The 27,370-nt window shown below is 43.7% G+C and overlaps 1 protein-coding gene across 4 annotated transcripts in view; it reads left to right on the top strand.

Annotated features, from left to right (window-relative positions):
• Nucleotides 1-27,370, top strand: part of lrmp (lymphoid-restricted membrane protein) — a 146,269-nt gene that overhangs the window by 11,158 nt on the left and 107,741 nt on the right. For all 4 annotated transcript variants that reach the window (XM_068058877.1, XM_068058876.1, XM_068058878.1 and 1 more), the window contains exons 6-14: nucleotides 9,822-9,980; nucleotides 11,602-11,719; nucleotides 11,817-11,867; nucleotides 15,893-15,970; nucleotides 19,097-19,153; nucleotides 20,253-20,312; nucleotides 20,388-20,449; nucleotides 20,548-20,650; nucleotides 21,430-21,573. In XM_068058877.1, coding sequence (XP_067914978.1) covers nucleotides 9,822-9,980; nucleotides 11,602-11,719; nucleotides 11,817-11,867; nucleotides 15,893-15,970; nucleotides 19,097-19,153; nucleotides 20,253-20,312; nucleotides 20,388-20,449; nucleotides 20,548-20,650; nucleotides 21,430-21,573 — 832 coding nt within the window. The remainder of the gene's footprint in view (nucleotides 1-9,821; nucleotides 9,981-11,601; nucleotides 11,720-11,816; nucleotides 11,868-15,892; nucleotides 15,971-19,096; nucleotides 19,154-20,252; nucleotides 20,313-20,387; nucleotides 20,450-20,547; nucleotides 20,651-21,429; nucleotides 21,574-27,370) is intronic.

The raw sequence follows: 27,370 nt of genomic DNA, 5'->3' as shown, positions 1-27,370 counted from the left end.
GTAACCTCATGGAATGGCATATCCCCCCACTCTACCATTGCCATCAAGCCAGGAGACCAACCCTGGTTCAGTGATATTGTGGAGCCACCTCCTCCAGTTATTTGTTTCATTGTCCACCATTTACGACTGGATGTGGCAGGACTGCAGAGCTTAAATCTAATCTGTTGCTTATGGGATTGCTTAGCTCTGTCTATCGAATGCTGCTTATGCGGTTTGGCACACAAGTAGTCCTGGGTTGTAGCTTCACCAAGTTGACACCTTATTTTGAGATATGTCTGGTGCTGCTCCTGGCATGCCCTGCTGCATCTCGGCTACCTCCTGAAGTCCCCAGCATCACAGATGCCAGACTTCAGCCAAATCGATTCACTCCGCGTGATATCAAGCAACGACTGAAGGCACTGGATACCTCAAAGGCTATGGACCCTGGCAATATTCCGGCTCCTGTGCTCCAGAATTTGCTGCAGCCCTAGCCAAGCTGTTCCAGTTCAGCTACAACGCTGGCATCTACCCAGCAATGTGGAAAATTGCCCAGGTATGTCCTGTATACAAAAAGCAGGACAAATCCAACCCGGCCAATTACTGCCCCATCAGTAAAGTGATGGAAGGTGTCATCGACAGTGCAATCAAGCGGCACTTGCTTAGCAATAACCTGCTCAGTGACACTCAGTTCGGGTTCCACCAGGGCCACTCAACTCCTAACCTAATTACAGCCTTGGTTCAAACATAAACAAAAGAGCTGAACTCAGTGAGGTAAGAGTGACTGCCCTTGACACAAGACAGCATTTGACTGAGATTGGCATCAAGGAGAACGAGCAAAACTGGAGTCAATGGGAATCGGTGGGGGGAGGGGGGATCTCTCTGCTGGTTGGAGTCATACCGAGCACAAAGGAAGATGATTGTGGTTGTTGGAGGTCAATCATCTCAGCTCCAGGACGTCACTGCAGGAGTTCCTCAGGGTAGTGTCCTAGGCCCAACCATCTTCAGCTGCTTCATCAATGACCTTCCTTCAATCATAAGGTCAGAAGTGGGGATGTTCGCTGATTGCACAATGTTCAGCACCATTCGTGACTCCTCAGGTACTGAAGCAGTCAGTTTAGAAATGCAGCAAGACCTGGACAATATCCAGGCTTGGGCTGATAAGTGGCAAGTAACATTTGTATCTCAAGTGCCAGGCAATGACCATCAACAAGAGAATCTAACCATCTCCCCTTGACATTCAATGGCATTACCATTGCTGAATTCCCCCATTATCAACATTCTGGGGGTTACCATTGACCAGAAACTGAACTGGAGTAGACCTATTAATACAAGAGCACGTCAGAGGCTAGAAATCCCGCAGCAAGTAACTCGCCTCCTGACTCCCCAATGCCTGTCCACCTTTTTACAAGGCACAAGTCAGGAGTGTGATGGAATACTCTCCACTTTCCTGGATGGGTGCAGCTCCAACAACACTCGAGAAGCTCGACACCATCCACAACCAAACAGCCCGGTTGATTGGCACCCTGTTCACAAACATTCACTCCCTCCACCATCGACGCACAGTGGCAGCAGTGTGTACCATCTACAAGATGCACTGCAGCAAAACAGCAAGGCTCCTTAGACAGCACCTTCCAAACCTGCGACCTCTACCAACTAGAAGGACAAGGGCAGCAGATGCATGGGAACATTACCACCTACAAGCTCCCCTCCAAGCCACATACCATCCTGACTTGGAACTATATCGCTGTTCCTTCACTGTTGCTGGGTCAAAATTCTGGAACTCCCTTCTTAACAGTACCTACCCCCACATGGACTGCAACTGTTTAAGAAGGGCGGCACAGTGGCGCAGCGGTTAGCACTGCAGCCTCACAGCTCCAGGGACCCGGGTTCGATTCCGGGTACTGCCTGTGTGGAGTTTGCAAGTTCTCCCTGTGTCTGCGTGGGTTTTCTCCCACAAGCCAAAAGACTTGCAGGTTGATAGGTAAATTGGCCATTATAAATTGTCACTAGTATAGGTAGGTGGTCGGGAAATATAGGGACAGGTGGGGATGTTTGGTAGGAATATGGGATTAGTGTGGGATTAGTATAATTGGGTGGTTGATGTTCGGCACAGACTCGGTGGGCCGAAGGGCCTGTTTCAGTGCTGTATCTCTAATCTAATCTAAGGTGGCTCACCAGCACCTTCTCGGGCAATTAGGGATGGGCAACAAATGCTGACCTGGCCAGCAAAACCCACGTCCCAGGAACGAATTTTTAAAAAAAACTCTGGAGAGTGAAAGAGCTCACATTTTCAGGTCTACAATCTTTTCTGATCATCAGCCTGAAATGTTAACTCTGTTTCTCTCTCCATAGATGCTATCTAACCTGAGTATCTCCAGCATTTCCTGTTTCTATTTAATGCTAACTGTTGCTCTGGCTCTAACCTTGATGAACTTGATCGATTTTCTGTGCCAATAGTTGGCTGTTAACTTTGGTCGTTGGTGGAACCTGAAGCACCAATGTGCTATTTCAGTAGTAATTCAATCCTTTTTTAAATTTTTTTCTCGACAAAAGTTATTCAATTTGTTCTGTAATGAACACTTAATCCAGAAAGCTTGTATAGTTAACAAGAACATAACTGGAATGGTGTAGATAAAGACCATACAAAATGTAACCAATTTAAACTGCAGTCATTGCAAACTGGAATCCACACTACTCAGTGGCTAAGCACAGTTGTATCTGTCTGAAATAAATGCAGCATTTAAGGTGACCTCGAAATTGACATTAATACAAATGGATAATGCTTATCTCTTTTTGGCTGATATAACTGTCTGTTTTAAGCATGGCTCCTTTAAGTAGTGACCATCGTTCCTTGCGTTTGAGGTGTCGATTAGTTTACTTGATGCTGCATACCCACTCTGGGCTGATAGTCTTACACCCTTCAAAGGAGTGTTATTATAAACTGTCAGTTACTGAATGCAAGAAGATTGAAGGAGAAAGCTTTTGGTGGACTGAGAGTGCTGGGTGTGCAATGTATTGTTATGCTTCTTGCTCTTTTTGCGTAAATAACAACCGTTTGTTATATTCTGTGTAAATGTGCAAAAGACACAAGGAAGTGTTTCTTCATGGCTGTTTTGATGAAATAATAAGGAACTGCAGTACACAGCCAGTATGAATGTAGTGGCTTCACCACAGGGGTTAGCTATACTTGGGAGGGAACCAATGACTAACTACCTGTCTGCAACCCCTCAACCAGTGAAATAAGGGCATACAGCTTTCTAGGTTACTGATTAAACCTTACAAACCACACTATTGTGACCAGAGGCATTCTCTAATTCCATTAAGAGAATTAATGGCCATGACTAGAGTTCAGTTTGTTTGCATATGACCATTAGCAAAGAAAGCTATGTGATAAGTTGCTGTTTTGCATACAGCATCAAACCATGTTGCTTAATCCTCAATTTAAAGAAAGAACTGGCATTTATATTCTAAGTTCCTACCAGCAGTAATGAGATGATCTGTTTGATTGTTGATGGCTGAATATTGGAAAGAATATCAGGAGAACTCTCCTCTTCTTTTGGATAGTGCCATGGGGCTTTTAATTTTGAGATGACAAATGGACTTTAATATCACAGCTGAAAATTGCTCTCTGACAGTACTCCCTCAGTTCTTAGTTCTTTCGTTTCCTTATCTCGAGAGACCATGGGTAAGCGCCTGGAGGTGGTCAGTGGTTTGTGGAGCAGCGCCTGGAGTGGCTATAAAGGCCAATTCTAGAGTGACAGGCTCTTCCACAGGTGCTGCAGAAAAGTTTGTTTGTCGGGGCTGTTGCACAGTTGGCTCTCCCCTTGCGCCACTGTCTTTTTTCCTGCCAACTGCTAAGTCTCTTCGACTCGCCACACTTTAGCCCCGCCTTTATGGCTGCCCGCGTAGCTCTGGCGAACGCTGGCAACTGACTCCCACGACTTGTGATCAATGTCACAGGATTTCATGTCGCGTTTGCAGACGTCTTTAAAGCGGAGACATGGACGGCCGGTGGGTCTGATACCAGTGGCGAGCTCGCTGTACAATGTGTCTTTGGGGATCCTGCCATCTTCCATGCGGCTCACATGGCCAAGCCATCTCAAGCGCCGCTGACTCAGTAGTGTGTAGAAGCTGGGGATGTTGGCCGCCTCGAGGACTTCTGTGTTGGAGATACGGTCCTGCCACCTGATGCCAAGTATTCTCCGGAGGCAGCGAAGATGGAATGAATTGAGACGTCGCTCTTGGCTGACATACGTTGTCCAGGCCTCGCTGCCATAGAGCAAGGTACTGAGGACACAGGCTTGATACACTCGGACTTTTGTGTTCCGTGTCAGTGCGCCATTTTCCCACACTCTCTTGGCCAGTCTGGACATAGCAGTGGAAGCCTTTCCCATGCGCTTGTTGATTTCTGCATCTAGAGACAGGTTACTGGTGATAGTTGAGCCTAGGTAGGTGAACTCTTGAACCACTTCCTCCCTCAGTACTGCACTGGAATGCCAGCCAAGATTTTGTGCTAGAGTCTGTGGAGCAGGGATTCAGCCAAGACCTCTGACTCAGGGAAGCATGCTCCGACTGAGCTAAGGCTGAAACCATCTTTGTAATTAGCAGCACCAGCAACGTGTATTTATGTAGAGTCTAAAACCTGGTCAAAGCTTCGTATCGGCATTCTGTCCCATGCATTGGAAAATTCAGACAGTTAAACTTCCAATTCTGCCACTGTCTGCTCTGTCCTCCACCACTGCATGTAAATAATGGTGGCTTGGATTCTTGGGTGATTTCCTTCTCATCCACCCCGCTTGCTGCACCGCACCAACTCCGGCCCCGAATATTTACCCGCTAAAGTCTCAGCTCTTTGCTTTTTATGGGGCTGCGATTCTGAACTTTGTGCGGGGGGCATGGGGAGGTGCTTCTGTCTTTTTAGGGTCCCTCACTGGCTCCTGTGTTGCTGCTGTGTCCCAGCAATAGCAAGCACCTCCATATTCACCTCCTGGCATTGATGGGTTTCCTCTTGGCTTGAGTGAATCCTTTGGGGGTCACACCATGCATATGGGATCAGGCCCCAACATGGAAATGGGTTGGGGCAGATTCAGCATGGTAGATGAAAGTCTTACTAAAAACATAAATAGCAGTATGGGAATATGATGTTGTGGCCATAAGGGAAACGTGGCTTAAAAATTGCGAGGACTGGGCACTTAATATGCAAGGATATAAAGAAGAGTGAGAAGGAGAAAAGAGGTGGGGTGGCAGTATTGATTAAGGAAGACATTGCAGTGTTGGAAAAGGATGATGTCCTTGAAGGGGGCAAGGACAGAATCCATTTGGTTAGAGTTGAGAAGCAAAAAATGGTATCATCATACTACTGGGGGTATTCTACAGGCCTCCTATTAGTGAGAGGAGAAAATCTGCAGAGAAATCAGATGTGCAAGAACTATAGATTGGTGATATTGGGGGACATTAATTATCCAAGTAGTGATTTGGGATAATTTTAGAGTAAAGGGAAAGGAGGGTGAGGAATTTCTGAAATGTGGTTAAGAGAACTTCCTTGATCAAGTTCTCAGCCCAACTAGAAGAGAGATGTTGCTGGATCTGGTGCTGAGAAATGAGGTGGACCAAGTGTCTGTTGGGGAGCACTTGGGTAAGAGTGATCATCGTATCATAAGGTTTAGACTAGTAATGCAGAAAAGCATGGAACAAAATGAGATAGAATGTCTAGATTGGAAGAAGGTTAATTTCAATGCGATGAGAAGGGATCTAGCCAGGGTAGAATTGAACCAAACTCTGACAGGAAGAGCTGTATCGGAACAATGGGCTATCTTTAAGGAAGTGATGCTTCAGGTACAGTTTAGATATTTTCCAACAAGGGCGAAAGGTAAGGCAACCAATAACAGGGCTCCTTGGATGACGAGAGAGATAGAGATTATGGTGAAACAGAAAAGATGCATGTCAGGTGAATTCTTCAAGTGAGAACCAGGCCAAATGCAATAAGTTGAGAGGGAAGATGAAGGGGAAAGTTAGACTGGCAAAGAGAATGAGACTAGAATGGCAATCAACATAAAAGTGAAATCTTCAATTGGCATGTAAATTATAAGTGGGTCATAAGAGGTGGGGTGGGCCTGTTAGGAACAAAGAGGGTAATATATGCTTAGAGGCAAAAGGCAAGGCTAATGTACTTACTGAGTGCTTTGTAGCAGTGTTCACGAAGGAAGTGGAATCTGACAAAATATCGGTAGAAGAGGAGAGAGTAGAGGCAATGGATAGGGTAAAAATTGAAAGGGGGGAGGTAGTAAAAGGCTGGCTATCCTCAGCATTGCCAAGTCACCTGGGCTGGATGGCTGGCATCCCAGGTTGCTAAAGCAAGTGGGGGATGGGGATAGTGGAAGTTCTTGCCAATCTTTCCTAGATGAGGGGGAGGTGCCAGAGGATTGGAGTGTGGCAAATATTCAAGTTAGGGTATAAGGACAGTCCTAGCAACTACAAATCAGTTAGTTTAACATCAGTGGTGGGTAAAGTTTTAGAAGCAATCGGAGAAAATAAATCAATGGGCACTTGGAGAGGTTTGAGTTAGTTAAGGAGAGCCAGCAGAGGGATTTGTGAAAGGGAGATCATGCTTGACTAATCTAATTGAAATTTTTGATGAAGTAACAGAGAGGGTTGATGAAAGAAATGCCGTGGCAGCTCCCCGACATGGGGCCCAGGTGTGCGGGCCGCAAATTTTTCTGCCTGCCGCCTATTTTGACGGCGCGCTTTTAAAATGCCTCCCAAAATGTCTCCTGGAAGCTTCCAGAACTTTCTCTCAATTCCACTTCTGCTCTCTAGCTCCACCCGCAGGTTTAAGCAATCAAAACTGATCAAACACTACAGTGTGTGTCACAGTTAATGCCTCCTTATATTGCATGTGGAGCTCCCAAAATTACAGACTTGATACTTCAGTGGTGCAGTTAGCTGTTTGAGCAGCAATTTCCAACTATTGATTGCAGCTTGTTCCTGAAGGAAGTGTCTCTAACTGCTGTAGCATTTCCTTAATTTCCTACATGCTAAACCTTAGTAATGAAGTAAGAATGTGTTTGTGTTGTTTCTTGGTCTTTGCCACAAGTAGTATTGGGTGGTGATGCCTCCTGTGCAAAATTAAACTGCAGAAATACTGCAGATGCTGGCAATCTGAAATAAACACAAAGTGCTGGAAATACTCGGGTCTGGAAGCACTTGTGGAGAAAGAAAGAGTTAGTGTTTCAGTCTGATGACCCTTTCATCAGAACTGAAGGGCCATTGACCTGAAGTGTAACTCTCTTTCTGTCTCCAAAGATGTTTCCAGACCTGCTGAGAAATTGTAGTGTTATCTGTTTTTAATGCAGAAGTGTTGATCTGTTTGGACATAAAGTAGGAAGAATGAATACATGTACCTGCATGAGCGGCACCCATTGGAATCTCTATTTGGAGATGCAGCTTCAGAGGACAGGTTACTTATTGCAAACCTTGCATTTCTGCAGGTTACTTCCCTTCTGGTTATGGTCTCAGCATTACAGGTAGCAGCAATGGTGCAGTCTGCACAGAGCAAAGAAAATTTACTCCTTCCACCACTAGTGCACTGTGGCTACAGTATGCAATATGTACAAGATGCACTCCAGCAACTCATTAAGGCTTCTGCAGCAGCACCTCCCAAACCCATGACATACATCTAGAAGGCCAAGGGCAGCAGGTATATGGGAACACCACCAGCTCCAAGTTCCCTCCAAGCCGCACACCATCCATGCACGTATAACCAATCCTTCATTGTTGCTGGGTCCAAAATCCTGGAAGTCCATTTTGAAAGCTTTGCGGGAGTATGTCCACCACACGGATACAGATGAAAGGCCACCATCACCTTCTCTGAATCCTTGTTCCTGCATTTTGGTGGCAATTTGAAGATCGTTTTCAAATGTGCATCCTGTTCTAAATTACAAATGGGCAAATAGCTCCCTTATTATTCCAGATGATTCCAAGTGCTGGAAAATGAGATTAGACTGGGCAGTTTGTTTTTCAGTAGGTGTAGACATGATGGGCAGAATGGCCTCCTTCTGTGCTGTAACTGTTTCTACATTTTCTAAATATCTGAAAAGGAGGTTTGTGGGGAGTGGCAGTACGTGAATTGCTTCTTGGGAGGGCCAGCACAGACATGATGGGTCGAATGGCCTTCTGTGCTGTAACGGTTCGATGATTTTTTTTTGTACTATTAAGTCCACATTTTTTTTTTAAAGAAAAGGTGTTTGGCATTTTGATTGCACAGTTTCTTGGAGTGTTTGTGTTTGCATTGGGAACATTTGGGATCAAGGATTTGAGGCAACCTGTTTGGTCTTGGTTTCTCGGAGCTAGTTTGGCCTGGAGGTGGGGCAATGGGAGGGGGTCCTTGAATGTAATGGTGGCCGGGTATCCTTGTGCAGCCATAATGAAGGGAGCACGTTTTAAAAGTTTGTGTAATTCAGACTAGGAGGCATGCACGTAATCTAAAGTGAGATGAAATTATAAAAGCAGCTTGTTTGAACTGCCAGCACGAACAGAGTTTTGGTGAAATTGGTGCACTGCTGCTGGGCTTGGAGAAAGGAAAACAAAATAGCTTGGAGTCAGCACGTTTACCACCTTAAACCTTTTGTTAAAATAGTATCTACGTGTTTCCATGGATGGGCCGAGGAACAGCGGATACAGTTTATTCTAACCAAGTGTGAGGTCATATTCTTTTGGGTATGCGAATGGCCAATAAGGTTACAATTTAAATGGGGAATTGCTAAGGGCTGTGGATGATAAAGGGAAGAAGTCTCCAAAAACTAGCTTGCAGATGCAAAAACGATGAAAATGGCCAAATTGATGCTGGCTTTCACCACAAGGCACAAAATAAAAAAACATGCAGGTGATGGTTCTATTGTAAAGATCATCAATGACACTTACTTTGCAATATTGTGCTCCATTTTGGGTGTTCCACCTTGTGATGTTTACACTGGTGCCTGAGATAATTCACTGGAATGTTTCTTGGGATGAAGGAATTAAGCTACAACCAGAGACTGAGAGCTTGGATTATATCCCTTGCATGCCAAAGGGTGCTCTGAGTTGGCTGTTCAAAAATCTTGAAGGGACTTTATAGGGGCTGACTACCAACTTTAGCTGAGTATTCCAGAAGCTCAGAATTTGAAATATGCCTTTTTTTTTAGGTTTTGTGGCAATCTGGAACACATTGGTTCAGGGGGCCATAAATGAAAAATAAACTTGTTTAAAAGGGAGTTAGATACTTAGCAAGGGGGCTACTTAGGGATATGGAAAAAGGCACAGAATTGGAGTCTGAGAGATTCACTAAACCAAAATAGTCAAAATTGCACTGATAGAATTGTCCCCTTGTAAGATGATGCCTTTAAATAACGGGGATGGCTACTGAGTCTATACTGTATAAATGTATGTGATGTGCTCTAATTTTTTTAAATTAGAGGTAACTAGCTGCATCAGGAAAAGTGACCATGAAGCTGTCAGTTTGTTGTAAAAAGTCGAGTGATTCATTAATGTCCTTCAGGGAAGGGAACCTACTCTCCTTACTCAGTTAAGCCTATATATCACTCCTGTCCCACACAAACGTGGCTAGCTCTTAACTGCCCTCTAGTGGCCATTCAAGCCACTGGATTGCATCAAACTGCTGCAGAGGTTCAAGATGACAGCTCACCACCACCTCCTCAGGGCATCTAGGATTGGGTAATAAGTGCAGCCCTTACCAGCCATCCCCAAGTTTGAGGAATGAATATAAAAAAAAAAGCAGGTTATATACTAGTTAAATGAATAAGAGTTATCTCATTTTATAAAATTGAACTCTGCTCTTTCAAATGCAGGGAGACATCTGATTTAATATCTTGTATTGCTGACCTCCAATACAACCACCAAAAACTTCAGGAGCAGAATCTGAAGTTAAGACTGGCAGTGGATGCCACAGAAGAAAGTAACAACCGATTAATTGAGGAAAACGAGGAGCTCTTCAGTCAGGTGAAAAAGTAAGAAGTCAGCCTTTTTTAAAATCTGCCATTATATTCCAGAGTGTCCAAAGTATCTTCCTCGAAGGCTGTTCAATAATTTACTGCTGCGCTGACTATTGCAACACACTCCCAACCAGCCTCCAATCTTCTACCCTCCATTAAATTTGATCATCCAAGATTCTCCTGCCCGTACCCTAACCCTAACTCCTGTTCACCCGTCATCCCTGTGCTCACTGACCAATATTGGTTACTGGTTAGCAAAACCTTGATTTTAAAATTTTGATCCTTGCTTTCAAATCCCTCTTTATCTCTGTAACCTCCAAGACTCGGGAACCCTCTGATATCTGCACTCCTCTTCACGCGTCCTCGATTCTAGCCACTCCACCATTAGCGGCCAAGCCTTCAGCTGCCAAATCCCTAAGCTCTGGAATTGTCTTGCTAAACCTTTCCACCTCTTTATTTTTTTTCCTCTAAGACGTTCCATAAAATTTACCCCTCATTTGTTCTAACATCCTATTTTGTTTGCTACTCCTGTGACGTATCTTGGGATATTTTACTACGTTAAAGGTGCTATATAAATGGTGGCGGTGGGTCAGCTACAGCAATATTACAAGAACAAGTTTTCCAACTTCCACTGGCAGATTTACTCCAGTATTAAGAGTATAACTTATCTATTCCATCTTATGGTTTTAAATGGTGCTGCTATAACGGGTAGTAAGCTCACTTTTTAAAAATAGGAATAAATTGTATTAATATGGTGTCTTTCATGACCTAGGGATGTCCCAAAGAGCTTTATAGCCAATGAAGTACTGTTGAAGCATAGTCACTATTGCAATGTAGGAAATGTGGCAGCCAATTTGTGCACAGCAAGCTCCCTCAAGCAGCAATAAAATAATCAGATAATCTGATCATTTTTCAGTGTTGGTTGAAGGATACATATTGGCCATGATACTGGGGGAGAACTCCCTGCTCTTCTTTGAAGTAATGCAGTGGGATTTTCTATGCCCACCTGAGAGGGCTAGTCGTTTAACATCTCATCTGAAAGACAGCACCTCTAATACAGCGCTCCCTGGGTACTGCATTGGAGAGTCAGCCTAGATTGAGCTCGAGACTGGAGTGGGGCATCAACCCATGACCCACTAAATCCAAGACAAGAGAGCGACCACTGAGCCAAGCTTGACCCTTTTTGTTGCTAATGTCACTTAAATTTCTGTTGGATAAGGAGAACGTAAGAACATAAACAGGAGCAGGAGTAGGCCATTCGGCCCCTCAAGCCTACCCTGCCATTCAATAAGATCATGCCTGATCTGCCCCAGACCTCAACTCCTCTTTCATGCCAGCTCCTCATTGCCCTCAACCCCCTGATATGTCAAAAATAAATCCATCTACCTCCTCAGGAGTGTGTGCTTTTTGGTCATTATAGTGCTCAATGCAATGGGCACAACCACTGTGGGAGGGGAAATGAGGATTATGGGTTTGGTTTCCCCTGATTTATTTTCGCTACCCTCAAATATTTATACAGTCCTTTTCTTGATATTTTGCATCAAACAAACGTGGTCTACCCTTGAATATTCTGGGATACTATGATATTGGCCTTGCTTACAATCCAGCAATCCTGAATTACTTTTTATCTTCACAGTGCTCAGCTGTCCATTTTAATAGAAAAATCTTTGAAAGAAGACCTGGAGGATTTGAAGACTCACATCTGTACTTTACAAGAGAGCAATGAAAGGCTTATCCTTCAGAATAAGCAAGAGGTAAATCTTGCATTGAATAAATCTCACTAGATAGTCGTCAAGTCTGAACAGTGTCCACGATTGAATGTGTGACATCCAATTTTTGTGTTCTTTTCAGGCAAAGGACAATCAATCCCTAATTCAGAAGATTGCCTCGCTCCAGGAAGAGGTTTGTCATCTCACTGCCTTTCTTGAATGCTTTAGAGTATTGCGCACATTTACAATGTGTCTCTTTTTGGGTAGATATGTACAACAAGGCCATATGAAGTTGTAGTTACTGTTTTTTTTTTATTCTGCTGGTGAGCACGTGACATGCTGGAGACCACACCTGTAAGCCTGCCCTTACTACTGGGATGGAATGAGATTTAAGGTCAATAGTTGGCAATATTGGGAGCCCAGTGGTCGAATAGGGATGCTTGACTTGGTATTTAGGTTACTGGGTATGGTTCCATCCTTCTAGACTTCAGAAAGATTACAATAAACATTCAATTAGACCATGACTTGGCCAGTGTAGAACAGAGCAGGCTTATTAAAGTACAGCATTTCAGCAATTTAGAGAACCCTCTATCCCTTCAATACAGAGAATAATAAACAAACTTCGCCCCAATTCTCCTTTTATAGAGTCCTGGAATTTTACAGTACTGAAAGAGGCCATTTGGCCCATCATGCCTGTGTCAACAATGTCTATCTAATAAGTTCAGACCTTTTGTCAGTGGATTGCAAATTCCTTTGCTTTTAGTGGACCATTTTTATACTAATCTTCAGTAACTTGCGTACGTGAAGCTGAATACTGATGGTGGCAGCAACCAAAATTTGAAGTGAACACCAAATTATCAACTTATGAGTGGAAGTGTGAAACTGGTCATCACAGCGACCATGTCTTTTATCCTCATTAAAGTGTGGTGCACAGGGTCCTTTCCATGCTTTCCAAAATCCAATTACTGCTGATGGAAAAAAGTCAGAGTTAAATCAATCCCAAGTTGTGGAACTGGCAATTCATTTACAGAACTTTTGTGTGCTGGTTTCTATTCTGTTGCAGATACCAGCAACAGTATGGTAATGATGGGTATTCAAAATGTTTCCATGGGACCTCCTTATGCTCTGTGTTGGTGAAGGAATAATCATCTTCAATGGTGGAGGATCTGTGCACGTTGAACTTGTACCATCTCCAAAAGGGAGATTTTTCATAATCCAATTGAGGATTGAGACACAACCCTAGCTTGTTAATGAGAAGCACCACCGTCTGAAGTGGAACTATCAGTTGACTTAACGACAACCATTTTGGAATGGATGCCACCATGCTCCTCTGGCCAAAGCCAACCTAATGGACATTTGTAAACTTTGCTGCAGAATCCCTTGCTAATCGTATATCAGTTGTGTTTAAATGCCGGTGGAGGGCATTAATTGGGGTTTTACTTAAGGAGACAGTGGCTGGGATTTTATCCGATGACAGGGATCTTGACCTCCAGCAAAAGCATCGCTGAGACCCCTGCGTCACCCCTTGTGTGGGAGCCCCGCCGAATCCAGTGCCAATTAACTGGACAGCAGCGGGCCTTTCAGGGGATCAAGGACCCAGGTGACCGAAGTCCCACCCTCCTGAGCTGCTGGCCAATCAGTCAGGCAGCTGTTTAACGGAGCAGCGCCACCACAGAGGTGGTGGCTGCTTCCGGTGGAGCACCCACGTGAGGCCCAGGAGTGGCGCTGGACTGAGGCCACAAGTAGGTCAGGGCTGGAGGAGCTGTGGGGAAGTGGGGGGTTGGCAGCAAGGGCAGGGGGTGGCTCTCAGCAGGTTCCCTACCCCTTGCCCTCTGCCACCCCCTCCCCCCCCCAACCTCCCCCCTCCCCCCCAACCTCCCCGATGCTGGGTCCCTCATTCAGGCACTAAGTGTCTTTTAACGAGGAACCCCAACCACCCTCCCCCTCCCCCAGAGCCAGCAAGCAACCCACACTATTTTTCTTGCTATGCTTCCCCTGTGGTGACAGGCCTGCCCACTGCTCAGCTAATGGCAGTGGGGGATTGAGGCCCTTAATTGGCCATTAATTGCCTGCATAAGGGCCTCAATTGGTGATGGGGCGGGAAGGCTTTCTGGCATATAGCATCTCTGGTGTGCCACTTGGTGCAGAAGAGTGGGCCAAATGTCCTCTGGGAATCCTTCTAACCATTTTGCTCCCAGATAAACTTCCAAATACTTGCTGCAGTTGCATGCAGTCACATTTGATTCTCTGGATAAGAATCAGACGATAAGCTGGCTTTTATTTCAGATATGCTGCTAAAAGATTTCCAGTATGTTGAAGATGACGTGTTGGTAATGGTATCATTTTCAAACACATCCCTATCTGACCAAAGAAGCCTCAAGGGTCTCTGGTACGAGAACATAGCTCCTGCCCTTTCCAGTTTAATTGCTTGAACGCCAGTAAAAGTGGGTGGATGTCCCTGGAGTCTTTAGGATGATGGAAAGGGATGAACTCTAGTATGAGCTGAACACCAATAATTGGCAGTAGTCAGGGGCACACCAATTGAGTGCACTTATGAGTATCTTCAGATATAAATTGGGTTATTTCTGCATCAGAAACTATAGTAATCACATGAACTAAAATAAATTTAACCTTTGACTACTCAATTTACTGTGGATTAATCTGCCAGACTCTGATTACATTTGAGCCCAGATTATTGTTGGGAGGAAGGAATATTTTCATTCCACTAATGAAAATTAGCAACAACTTCCAAACCCACAATACCCACCACCTCGAAGGACAAGAGCAGCAGGTGTATGGGAGCATCATCGACTCTAAGTTTCCCTCTAAGCCACACACCATGTTGACTTGGGAATATAATGCTGTTCCCTCATCGTCACTGGTTTAAAAACAACTGGAACTCCCTACCTAAGAGTGGCACTGTGGGAGAACTATCACTACATGGCCTGCAGCAGTTCAAGAAGGTGGCTCACCACCACCTTTCCAAGGGAAATACAAGTGGGCAACAATTGCCAACCTTGCCAGCAACATCTACATCCCAAGAATGAATAATAAATTTAAAGAATCTAGGTTGGATTTGAACCCAAGTCCCAGAGACGATGGGGCAGTGACTAACTCACTAAACTGCTCATCCTGCACCTCCATTTTGTAGTATTTTGAAATCACACTAATTTGTTTGGAAGGTAATACATTTGGTTGCTTAATTGGAGATCCTGATTTCGCAAATGCACAGCTTGGCTCGTGTTCAAACAACAAATGAAGTTGGCATGGATGTATTGCATTGTATGCATCAATCTGTTCTGTATGAAAGCCAGATAATGGATAATGTGCTTTTTTTTTAAAAAAAAAGGTACTAACTAGATTATTGCCAGGGCCATTGAATTACTGAGACTAAATAAGTCGAATTCCACTTTTATTCCATGGGATTCTGAGACTTTCTAATCAGTATTTTGGGGATCAATTCTGGGGATTGTCTCTTGTTTAAAAACCATGAATCAGTGAGATTCATTATTTCCCCTCCTGCATGGAGCTTTAATTCCTAGCAAAAAGAAAAAATTATCTGTGGAACTGAAGTGAATTTTCATTTTAAAGAAGGTGGTTCAGCAAGCTGCCCCAAGGCTGTTGCAAGTACCATTTACAATCATTTGAGATTAGAGCTTTATGGTCTTTCTCATCTTCCTGTGAGGTCTCGCACTATTTCTCTCGCGTTCTTCCTCGTCCCACCACCGAGCAGAATTTCAAAACTTAACCATGTGAATAACAGGCATGAACTGGGCCATACTGGCCCATGGGTGTAGCTGTTAGGCAACTAATAATTCAGAGAATATGAAAATTTGACTTCAGTATTTTTTTTTAAAAAGCTAGTATTATATTTTTCTTCTTTCAAAGTGAAAAAGCTGTTGGATTGTCATAAAAACCCAACTGGTTCGCTGTTGTCCTTTCCAGTCTGGGCTAGACATGACTCCAGTTCCACACCAGTGCAGTTGCCTCTTAATTGCTGTTTGAAGTGGTTGAACAAGCCACTCAGTTTTACTAGGGATAGGCAATAAATGTTGGCCTTAACAGCATTGCCTACACCCTTGGGATATTGCATGTCATTGGACATATTATAACTATTTGTTGGTTTGTCAGATTAATGTCACAAAACCTTAGCTACTTTTGATTTTTTCCAATTGGAAAAATAATTGTTCTTAATGATATTCTGGCCCTTTGTTTCAGAATCTAAGAAATGCCGTAGACATTGACTCCCTTCAGAAGAGGTTTGCTGTGCTCTGTGATGATAAAGCTGAACTTCAGGTACGTTACTTAATTGAGCTCTGAATTGGAGAATCTGCTGTTTATAGTTTCTTGGCGAATAGCGTTTGACTTCTTGCTGCATAAGAACCTGCATTCAGTTTAGGCCTTTACTGTCTAGAGTTTAGAAGAATGAGAGGAGATCTAATTGAGGTATATAAGATGATTAAGGGGATTGACAAAGTAGACGTAGAGAGGATGTTTCCTCTGGTGGGGCAATCTCGAACAAGAGGTCATAGTTTTAGGATAAGGGGTAGCAGATTTAAAACAGAGATGAGGAGAAATTACTTCTCTCAAAGGGTCGTGAGTCTGTGGAATTCACTACCCCAGAGTGCGGTGGATGCCGGGACATTGAGTAAATTTAAGGAGGAGGTAGACATATTTTTAATTAGAAATGGGTTGAAGGGTTTTGGAGAAGAGGCAGGAAAGTGGAGTTGAGGCTGAGATGAGATCAGCCGTGATCGTGTTGAATGGCGGAGCAGGCTTGCGGGGTTGAATTGCCTACTCCTGCTCCTAGTTCTTATGACCTTAAAAACCTTCTCCTTTAAAACCTTAGTACAATCTATCCACTGAACATAGGAGCAGGAGTAAGCCATTTAGTCCCTCAAGCCTGTTCTACCATTGCGCTAGGTCATGGCTGATCTGTATTGCAACTTTATTTAACCTGCCTTGGCTCCATATCCATTAATATCCTTGTCTAACAAAAATCTATCCACCTCAGTTTTGAAATTTTAAGACCTAGCTTCAACCTGTTTTTGGAGGGGTAAGTGCTGGGTAGCGTGGGGAAAGTTTCATATTTCTACTATCCTTTGTGTGAAGTGCTTTAGACACTGGATTGTCCATCACTGTTCACCTTTTGTAGGAAAATTATACTTTCAAGAATTAACATGTGGCTAATAAAAATTCAAAGGCTGTCTTCAAGGTTTCAAGACTGAATAATGGTTTGATTTTAGGTTTTAATTGTAGTGCTCTTCTAAAATCCAAAGTTGGTACAGTAGCATGAAGATTGACAGGTGCCCAAATGCATGTGCATTGTCACATTGTAATAACTAGTATTTCAGTCCTGGATTGGGTGGAGGAAGAGCAAAATAAATCTGGGTGTCTGTGATTTTGCTTATAACAGATCAGAATCTTGATAAAGGGAAATAAAATGACATTAACAGAAAAATTTGCTATTGTGATGGTTGAGGGACAAATATTGGCCAGGACTACTTTTTTAGTGCTTCGCAAAACATTTCTCATGTAGTCAGCACCAAAGTCATTCTCGTGCATCCTCCATCCCCAAGAATTAGTTTGTGATTTTATATGCGATATCTGGTCACGTAGCTTTGCACTGGAGTCAGTCAGAAGACACTCTCGTAATTAGATCACTGAATTAATGCAAGCCCTCCTATTCTTCTTGTCTTTGGGTAGTGGTGAATAATCATACTGGACTGTACCACTTGACCTACAGGCTGAAATTATATTGTTACAAGTTTCAGAAGCAAACGGTAGTGGACAATAAACACAGCAGGTTTCACTTGATTGTGGAGACTGCACCTCTTTTTAGTACAGAAAGAATAAACCTGCAATACTCACTAACTCTCCTAATTATCCTGAAGCTGGACTGGAGGTCAGTGAGGTTTCACCTAACCTTGTCAAGGGCAATTAGGGATGGGCAACAAATGCTGGCCTTGCCATGGACACTCATATCCCATGAAACACACAAAAAAAATGGAGTTCTCCAGATTGTCATCTTTATGGTGATCAAATCTAAATCATGGGGGAGAGGATTGGTTTAACTGCTCTATACACAGGCAATGATATATATAATCAACTAGCTCCCCATTCCCTCGCCCCAAACATGCCTGGCAGCCCAAAGTACCTTTGTGTCCAGGTTTCATCTCCCCTTTCTACTCCAACAGATGGCATCCGGCTGGCTTTAGTTCAGTTGCATGGGTGCTGCACTGAAATTTATCCCTCACTGATTCCAAGCAAGCTTTCCCTAACTGGCAGAGCAAAGCAAGCAGCCTGTTGCCACAGTTCTTTCTTCCCAGTCACAAGTCCTTCACCCTTCAATGGTTGACTAACACTGGAACATCCCAGACTGGGTTTAGTGTAGATTCTGTTTGCAGTTCACATGTTCACGCAGGCTAATCATAGTGGGATCAAGTCTGCACTAGTCATACCAGGGCAAAATCTGCTGAACTAGTGCAAAAGATTAAGAAATTTTACATTTGTGATTTCCGAGATCTTTTACTATGGTTCAGGATTCAATTCGCCCGAATCAAGCACCTCTCACAAAACTGCCCCCAGGTCAAAATTGTCCGATTCCACCAGTTACACTGCTTTGGGAAGGCTCTTCAAATTGCACTTATTTTTGTAGACGAGCAGGCACTTTTTAAGTTTTTGCATATTAAAATATTTAATTTACTCTAATGTACACCAATGATCCATTTAATAGTTCCATTAAAATAAAAGTGCTGAAAATGCTCCTCTGTAGAGAGAGAGCGAGAGAGTTAACGTTTCAGATTGATGATCTTTCATCAGAACTGGGAAAATTTCCAGCACTTACTTTTATTTGATTTCCAGTATCAGCAATATTTTGCTTTTATTAAATGGATCGTATCTTTTTTTTAAAAATATAGTTTTCAGTGATTTTTAAATCGTTTATTCACAGGTAGAGGCCTGGATAACCTTGTGAAAAATGCTTATTTTTGGTGATAAACCCATTTTCAGCTGCATTAATAAAATTGCGTCAGGTCACGACTCTTGTGCAATCTGGCAGTGTTAATATTTGATTATGCAAATGATTTTAGCAGAAACCTGAAGCCTGTCCTGACCAATGCATTTCAGACACAATTTTCCAATCTCATCCAAAGCAGAAAACGTACCCCAGTGTTGTTCATCAAAGCCTTTTTGATGTCAATGTAAAGCTTAAGAGATGTACTTTCACGTCTGTGTGGTTGGTCATTTAGAAGTGTTTTAGAACACATACCTAAAATGGGAGCAGATTATACAGGTTTCAGGCAATATGTTACTGGGTATAGGAATTAAATTAATTTTGTTGGTATCATTAGCTGCAACAAGATGCAATATTTTCCAGGTCCCATTGAGAAAAACTTGAATCTATTCTTTTGCCTTTCTCAGATGCAGTTAACTGACCTCTGCAACCTGGCGCACAATAAAGATGCAGTTTTACTTGAGGTCTGTGTGTGGTTTTTGTTTTTGCAAAGTAGTGTTTGTAAAACTTCGTGTTTCAAATTTGTCCAGCAAAGTCTCTTGAATCGAGCTGCTTTCACACAGATTGGCGTAAATATTCCGGCTTTTTAAAATGATGTGTCTGGTCATCTCTGTTTATTTTGTGTTCAACAACTCATTTATTCTCCATCTAAGCCTTGTTTAAAAAATAAATTGCTTGTCTAATCCCATGTCTAACCTACTCGGGAGTAGTGTTTGCCTTTCAGCAGCACCCTCCCAACCACACCTTCCACCTCGTGCAATGGTTCTGTTTGGACTCCTCTTCGATAAAAGAGATTGATTTGCCTCAATTATTAAACCCATCATTGAATCAGCTCTCGCCCCTTAACTAGCTTGGGGTGTACAGTCCTAACGCTGCCAGTCACCCCACTGCCATACGGACATGCATGTGTAGCTTAGAATGAGCAGTTTCCTGAGGGTTTGACAGCCTCAAGTCATAGTTTGCCAAGTTAGGAGGAAACTCTTATTATGCAGAATTGGGCAGTTGACATGATATAATGAAATGTTGACTGATCTTATCCTGGCAGATTTCCTCGGGCTGTTTAAACTTTGCCCTCATGAATTCTGTTTCCTTTTGGATAGTGGCTTTGATGATGAAATCATGCAGCAGGATCTCCTCTGGGGTCCCAAATTACGGAATTGTCCTCCGCTGCACTAATTACACAAATATCGCCAAAAGCAGTGTCAAAAAAATTGAGACGTTTGTGTCCTTGACCAGCCACTTCTAAGTTTCTGCCACCTAGAATTAAGGAGAACCTTTTGAAATGTCAACTATAGTTTTAAGATTTCATTTAAAAATGCGTTGTATATGAGTCAGTTATTCAAAGAATAAGGAAAACCATACTTTGGTTGGCCAAATTTCTTGTGATTTTGACTAAATAAAGATGCTAACAGATAAACTGAATTATAGCTGGGGTCCACGCAGTGCAAGGGCCTGATAAAGTCACTATATTTTCAACTTTATCCCCCTTTTCCATTTGCCTCTCTACTGAGCAGGGAATGTGTTTACTTGGTGTATTTTAAAAAGTGCCTCCTTTCTTTTCAGAGGGATAATCATATTGAGGAACTTAAGCATTCCATTGTTGAATATTCCTTGGTGATAGAGGTAAGATCCCATTTATAATACCTAAACAAAAAACAAACAAAATCCAGTCTAAATTCCTGCCTTGAAACATTCTAGGCCTTGCGAATGGAGAAGACAAATTTAGAAAATCAACTTCAATTGCAACAGGAGCTAGCTTCGTGAGTAATAATCCAGAGTATTCAGTAAATTACATTGAAAGCAGGTTGGAAGTATCTCCATCTACTTCCCGTAACATTGTGATTCTATTTATTCATAGTGAGTGCATTAATTTGCCAGCAATGCCCCAAGATGGACCCAACATAATCAGGGCACCAAGCTCCTTGCAGTCGGAACTGTTAAATGCTCAACATGTTTTTGAGGTATGTTGATTAAAGAGCCTTGATGTGGATTTGAAGAACTTCGCTAATGAATATATTACACAGAGTGTCGTTGTGATCTGGATTGCACTGCCTGAAAGGGTGGTGGAAGCAGATTCAATAGTAAGATTCAAAAGGGAGCTGGATGAGTACTTGAAAAGGAAAGATTTGCAGGGCTTTGGGGAATTGGCAAGAGGAATGGGTTCAAAGAACTGACTTGGGTACGAGGGCCAAATAGCAATCTTCTGTGCTGGAACATTCTATGAATACTGTTGGATGTAGTTGGGATTTCCTACAAAGTTTCGCCTTGGTAGATTTATACTACAGGAAACTTGGAGAGAGAAAATCTTCCTTTTAACAGACTTGTAAGAGGGAAAAAATTCCCAATGTGGCCAATAATGAGCTTCTGCTAACGGGCCGTATTGGAAAGAGCAGAGCTTTACACTACGTAACACTATAATGCATCTGGTACCAGGAATGTTTATTACTACTATATATGTAAACCTGGGTTATTTTCAGTTGACACTTTCACATTTGTTACATAATGTGCAGACTTCTTTTCAAACTTGAAGATCAAAATTTGCACTAAATTCAATGTTATAATCAAAGTTTTAAAATAGCTTTTGAATTAGGCTTTTGCTGACTACCAATTGAATTTGAATGCTCTATTGCAAGACAATGGATCATGCATTGTTTTTTGAAACATCATGTCAAGTTATTTTAGGAATGTTTTTTTAAATAGCTGAAAAGTTTTTGGTGTTTTGTGCATCTTTCTTTTTAAGATGAATAGTGCTGAATTGTCAAGAGTCTCCGAATGCAATACAACACCCTTCGAAGAGACGCTGGATAAGGAGGTGCTGATGCTGCTGCAGGGGCCTGCGGCAGAAGAAGCAACTGTACAATTCCAAATGATCACAACACAGATGGTAAGATTTTCACCAGATTGCAGTGCAGATTGGCACTATGAAGAAGACACAATATGGGGCCTCAATCTGTACTGTCAGCCTAGGTTCAAATGGTATAACTCTCATCTTGCAGCCAGGAGGTTGTGAATTCAAGTCATGCTCCAGAGACTTAAGCATCATTGTGCAAGTTTTAATATCTTGCTGTACAATAACTGTAAAACTAAACTTTTCTACACTATAGTTTCAGTTTTAGATTTTAGAGATACAGCACTGAAACAGGCCCTTCGGCCCACCGAGTCTGTGCCGACCATCAACCACCCATTTATACTAATCCTACACTAATTCCACATTCCTACCACATCCCCACCTGTCCCTATCTATTTCCCTACCACCTACCTATACTAGGGGCAATTTATAATGTCCAATTAACCAATCTTTGGCATGTGGGAGGAAACCGGAGCACCTGGAGGAAACCCACGCAGACACAGGGAGAACTTGCAAACTCCACACAGGCAGTACCCAGAATTGAACCCGGGTCGCTGGAGCTGTGAGGCTGCGGTGCTAACCACTGTGCCACCCTTTCTTTCACAACCTTAGGATATCCCAAACGCTTTACAGCAAATGAATTACTTTTCGAAATGTAGTCACTGTTATTTGATAGGCAGACACAACAGACACTGCACTAAGATAAATGCCGAGGAGGTTTTGGTTGAGGTGTAAATATTGGCCAGGACACCAGGGAGAATTCCTTTGCTGCTCTGCAGATAGTGCCAGGGGATCTTTTACATCCATCTGATTGGGAAGATATTTTATGGGCTGTGCAAGAATGGATTTGGTGGCGGGCGGGGTGATTTAATTAGGCAGGAGGTGTTTTATGGGATTCCCAATAGTAGGATTTTTCCTGGAATTAAGTCTGCATGTTTGTGGCATTCCAGGGTTCCTCCCCACACAGTGCTAGATTGCAGCTTTGCCTTCATTTACATGCCATGAATACGCATTACCCTACACTTAGTTGCAATTAAATCCTACCTGCCGCATTAATAGCGAGCGCTATTCCCATGCCACCCGGTTCGCGTTTGTTTCAGCATGACGTGCAACAGTTGGCTTTGTGCAGTTGAGTCTCGGGTCAGTGTTTTTCCCTCTAACCCATTGGCAAAATGAATGCCGACATTGGAATGGAAGTTTGGCTCCAAGCTCAGCACTGGCAAGGTTGATTCTTTTGAGGGGATGGCAGCAAAGGCATTGGGGGTGTGTACCTGGAGGAGCGGAGGACAAAAGGTGGGGTGATCAGGTTCATGGAGGAACAGTGGAGGGTACTCGGGGAGGACAGGGTGGGGTGATTGGGTGCATGGAGGAGTGGAGTGGGAGGGGAGTGTCCAGGGTGTGTAGTTATTGCTAAAGGATCCTGCAGCATAACCTGCAGCCAATCAGCTTTGGGAATCCCAATGCCTGTTGCCCTCGATGACTGCTGCACTCAATTTATTTGGTAGCGGGGCCTTCCAGGGATCCATGGGCATACTACAGTATATCACTGTCTGCGATCCATAGGTGTATCAAAGAGGGTGACCAGTGTCCTTTTTTGGTGTGCCAACGATTGCATCTACTTACCTGTAGACGAGGACAGCCAGGCAGCAAGGTCTGCAGCCTTCATCGCCATTGCTGGCTTCCCAAGAGTGCAAATTGACTGTGCTCATGGCTATTAGAGGTCCCTGGGACCAGCCTGCTGCATTTGTGAATTGCAAAGGTTTTCCACTCTTTAAACTTGCAACTGGTTTGTGACCACAGGAGAAGGATCATGCAGGTTTGCACATGATTCCTAGGGAGCTGTCAAGTCCTACATTTAGAGGAACTTGCAGCTGCCAGGAGGTTTTGAGGAAGCAATGAAGTGAACGGCTGGGTGACTAGGGTTACCCCCTATGTACATGGTTGACACCAGTACGTCACCCCCAAATCACTGCTGAAGAGAGATATAATGCTGCTCACGTATCCACCCGAGCCATCATCAAACATACCATGGGCATGCTGAAAATGCACTTCTGCTGCCTTGAAAGGTCTGGAGGGGCTCTTCAGTACGCGCCACAAGGGTGTCATGAATAATCATTGTCTGCTGTGCTTTGCACCACCTTGCAATTGGACACGGCAACGTTCTGCAGGCAGAGGAACACCAGTCCTCACATGAGGATGACTGAAGAGGATGAGGAGGATAACAATGCAAGCGATGCCATTATAGATGTGAGGGCCATGGAGAGATATGCAAGGGACATCAGGGAGAACCTAATTTTTGCACCTTTCAGCCAACAATAAGCCACTTCATCAAGGAACATTGGTAGGAGAAACATAATAAATCCTCAAATATGTTCACATAAGCCTGAGATCTTATTCATTTCTGAAATCTAAAAGAAACTTTGCTGCACTTTGTGACCAGGGCTTCTCTGGGCTATGATGGAACTGACCACACACCAAATGCAAGGAAAGTAAGGGTGTGACCGTGGAACCACAAACACGAGGCATGTTGGTAGTGTAAAAAGTGAAAAATTACAAACATTGAGGCATCATTGAGGACTGAAGCTCAAATGCCAATGAGAAACGGACACTGGGCACTTTCTGAAATGCTTTGCCAGCATCAATGTTCCTGCCATAGGCCTCCAATGAACATTTTCCCTTTTTAGCAAAAAACAAGCAAATGATTTCTGAGAGATCATCAAATATTAAAGTAAATAAAGATGTTTTTAAACTTCTGGATGATTTGCACAATATTTGCATCACCCATGCCACCTTCGTGCTCAAAACAGTTTTTTTCCATATTCTCCCATTATGTGTAGGTGCTACCCTGACATTAGCAGCTGAGGTGGAGACAGTCTGCTCAGGGCACTGCCCCATTGCTGTGGATGGCCGTAGTGGCTGTGCTCTGGAGGAAAGGGGCTTTGATGGCTCCCTCCTACTGGGGGTTTGCAGCACTGGTGTTTGAGTAACTCCCATGTGCTCGCCTGCTGCAGGTAAGGGGGTCAAGTCATGGGTAAGGATCTGATGCTGCTTACCCTGTGGGTGTCCTAACAGGCCCTTGGGCAGCTGACACGTGCGCCTCTTCCATCTGTGTACATGATGGCATTGCCTGCCTCCATGAGGGGAAGGAGCACCTGGAGGGAGGTGAAGGTTCCTTGTCTCCCTCTTGCTTAGACTCTGCTGCAGAGAGCCCATGGCAACAGCAATAGAGTGCAGGTCAAAGCGTATATGGCTCGACTGCTCAACCAGACTCTCGATGGAGCTCACCAAACTCTCAACTGAGGAAGCCATACGCTCAAATGCCTTGGACATGGCAGAGGTCATCGCTTGCATAGACTCCTCCATGGCACGTGCAAAGCCATGCATGACCTCTGGTATCTCCGACATATTTTCCACATGGCTTTGTGGCACATCCACCAGTCTTCTCATGGCAACAAACAGCATGGGGCTGAGCAGGGGCTGGTCCTCAGCAGTCTGCTGATTGTCAGAGGACCCAGCTGAACGTGCTCCCTCAGCTCCTGGGACATGTCTGTTGTGCAAACCAGCTTGTGACCCAGATTCTAATCTTGCATCCACACAATCTGCAGGGGGTTTATCTGCACTGGCGGAGGTGGGCGAAGAGGCAGGTGATGGTGCACCCTCTGGGGCATTGGCTTCATTGTCCTCCCCAGAGGAGGAGTCTTGGGCCATATGGTGTTCTGTGACTCAAGTGTGGGCTGAACACACATTCCTTTGCTATGCACGTATTGGCTGCAAGACTGAAGATAACACTTCATCCTTAGGCCTTGAGGATCCTTCCTCACCATCTGCAATTTGCCCTGACTCCCTCGTCACGATTTGACCCTCCTCCTCAGCTGGTGTCAGCACCCTGATGTCTGGTACACCTCCACCTGTCTTTGTGTTCGAGCTGGTTGTGGGTGCATTTGTCCTGCAGAAGACAGTGCACATTTAATGACATGTCAAAAGATGAATCACAACCATTGTAAACCTGCATCGACATCACTCATTCAAAACTGGCTTTCGCATGACACATCCAAGCACATCAATGCCAATCATCAAATTTGCGCAAAATCATTTAGTATATGGCACCAAGGCTGTTCGTGCAATTCAATGCACGACTTGTCTGCCCTCTTTCTTAGATATGGAGCCAGGGAGAAGAACAATGGGACAGCTTTGCCAAAAGACAACTTCCTCTCACCAATCTGAGCACGTCATTGATGCACTTGCAATAGAGCACCCCCAGGTTCTTCTAGTGACCCCACAGTTTGCAACCTCCTCTGCTATCTCCATCCAGACTGTTTTGCTCGGGAGGGAGCATCTTTGCACTCCATCTGCAGGGAAGCAGGGGTCGGCAACATGTTCGTACACTGACACCAGTGTCCATGGTAAATTTTGGGGTCCATGACTGATAATTTCAAGGATGAGAAATTTCCGATTGACTTCTTTCAACCAGTCTTTTTTTTAAATCGCAGCTGTCACTTTCACAGCTGACATGTTTAGAGCAGAACCAGCACTTCCAATTTGGACAATTTTGGGGGTTTCTGGTGAGCTTTATTTAAAAAAAAAAATTGGAACCCGCCAGAAAACCCCAAACTTGTCCGAATTGGAAGTGCTGGTCCTGCTCTAAACATAGCAGCTGTGAAGGGGACTGGTCCATTTTTTAAAAAAAATCGGGGCTGAGAGTTCCTGCTTTCTGCAAGAGAGAGAGACACAGACAGAAGTGGGAGAGAGCAATCAAGATCGCTCTTGACAATGGGCATCTATCTGGAATACTCAATCGCTACAAGAAGTGTGCAGGCAAACATTGACTACTTGTGCAGGCAAAAAAATGTCAGGTGTCTCACTAAATCAGTGTCCAACATGGTGAGCAAAACGTAAGTCACAAAATTAGTCTCCTTATTTAAAGCTTCTTCACAAAAATGCACTTTTGTTGTTTTGATAGCAAGATAAATTTTGCATGCCTGTATCTTTCCAAAATTGTCTCACCACAATGGCCCCATATGCAAGAGAAAAATTGTAATGAGGCCCCCTACCCGAAAATTTTGGGCGCCCATGCTACAAGCCTTAACGTTGTTTTAAAAAAACCTAGCAGCAAAAGTAATTTGCATTGGCATTGCATACTATTTTGCTTGCTTGCTAGCTAATACAGTTGTGCTGCTCTCCATTAATGTTTGCAGCTTCTTTATTTTATTTATAGAGAGTAATTTGTTTTAAATTGGACTGTTTTGATGGCATTAGATTGGATATAGACTTTATATACAGATTAATCGCCCCCATGTCCGTGGCTGAGTCAGTAATTTTGCCAGATGTCTGTGGTGTAACATGTTGGTGCCTATCCCTGCAGGGAAGAGGACCTCCTGCCTTTCCCTGACGGCCTGGAGGAGAACCTGCAGGGAGGCATCACTGAACTGTAGGGTGGGACGCTGCCTGCCTGGCTGACGTTTACTCTGCTGTTGCTGCAGAGAAAACTAAATGATGTGAAATTGGTGTTCGGTTACAAAAATTAAAGGAGGCAAAAGCATTTTGAATTAAGTACAAGCTTTACTTAGGGTTCCTACGCAGAGACTTGCATGAAAGGAAAGTTGTTGCTCCTTGAGGCTGCAAGCACAATGCTTTATAGCTGTAGCAATCATAGTGCTTGGCCCAGTGAGGCTGGGTGCCACCAATAAAAGGCCACCCTGCCGCATAATCCCACGTGTCTCCTGTGCCCATTGCCGCACAGTTCATTTACATATAAAATCATGTGTGAAACAGGGAAAATGGTGGAAGCCAACTTCCCGTCCCACTGTTGGGAATACCATGGAACTCCTAAAAT

Source organism: Heterodontus francisci, chromosome 27 (assembly GCF_036365525.1).
Source record: "Heterodontus francisci isolate sHetFra1 chromosome 27, sHetFra1.hap1, whole genome shotgun sequence".
NCBI lineage: Eukaryota > Metazoa > Chordata > Chondrichthyes > Heterodontiformes > Heterodontidae > Heterodontus > Heterodontus francisci.
This window is presented reverse-complemented; position numbering and strand designations above follow the sequence as displayed.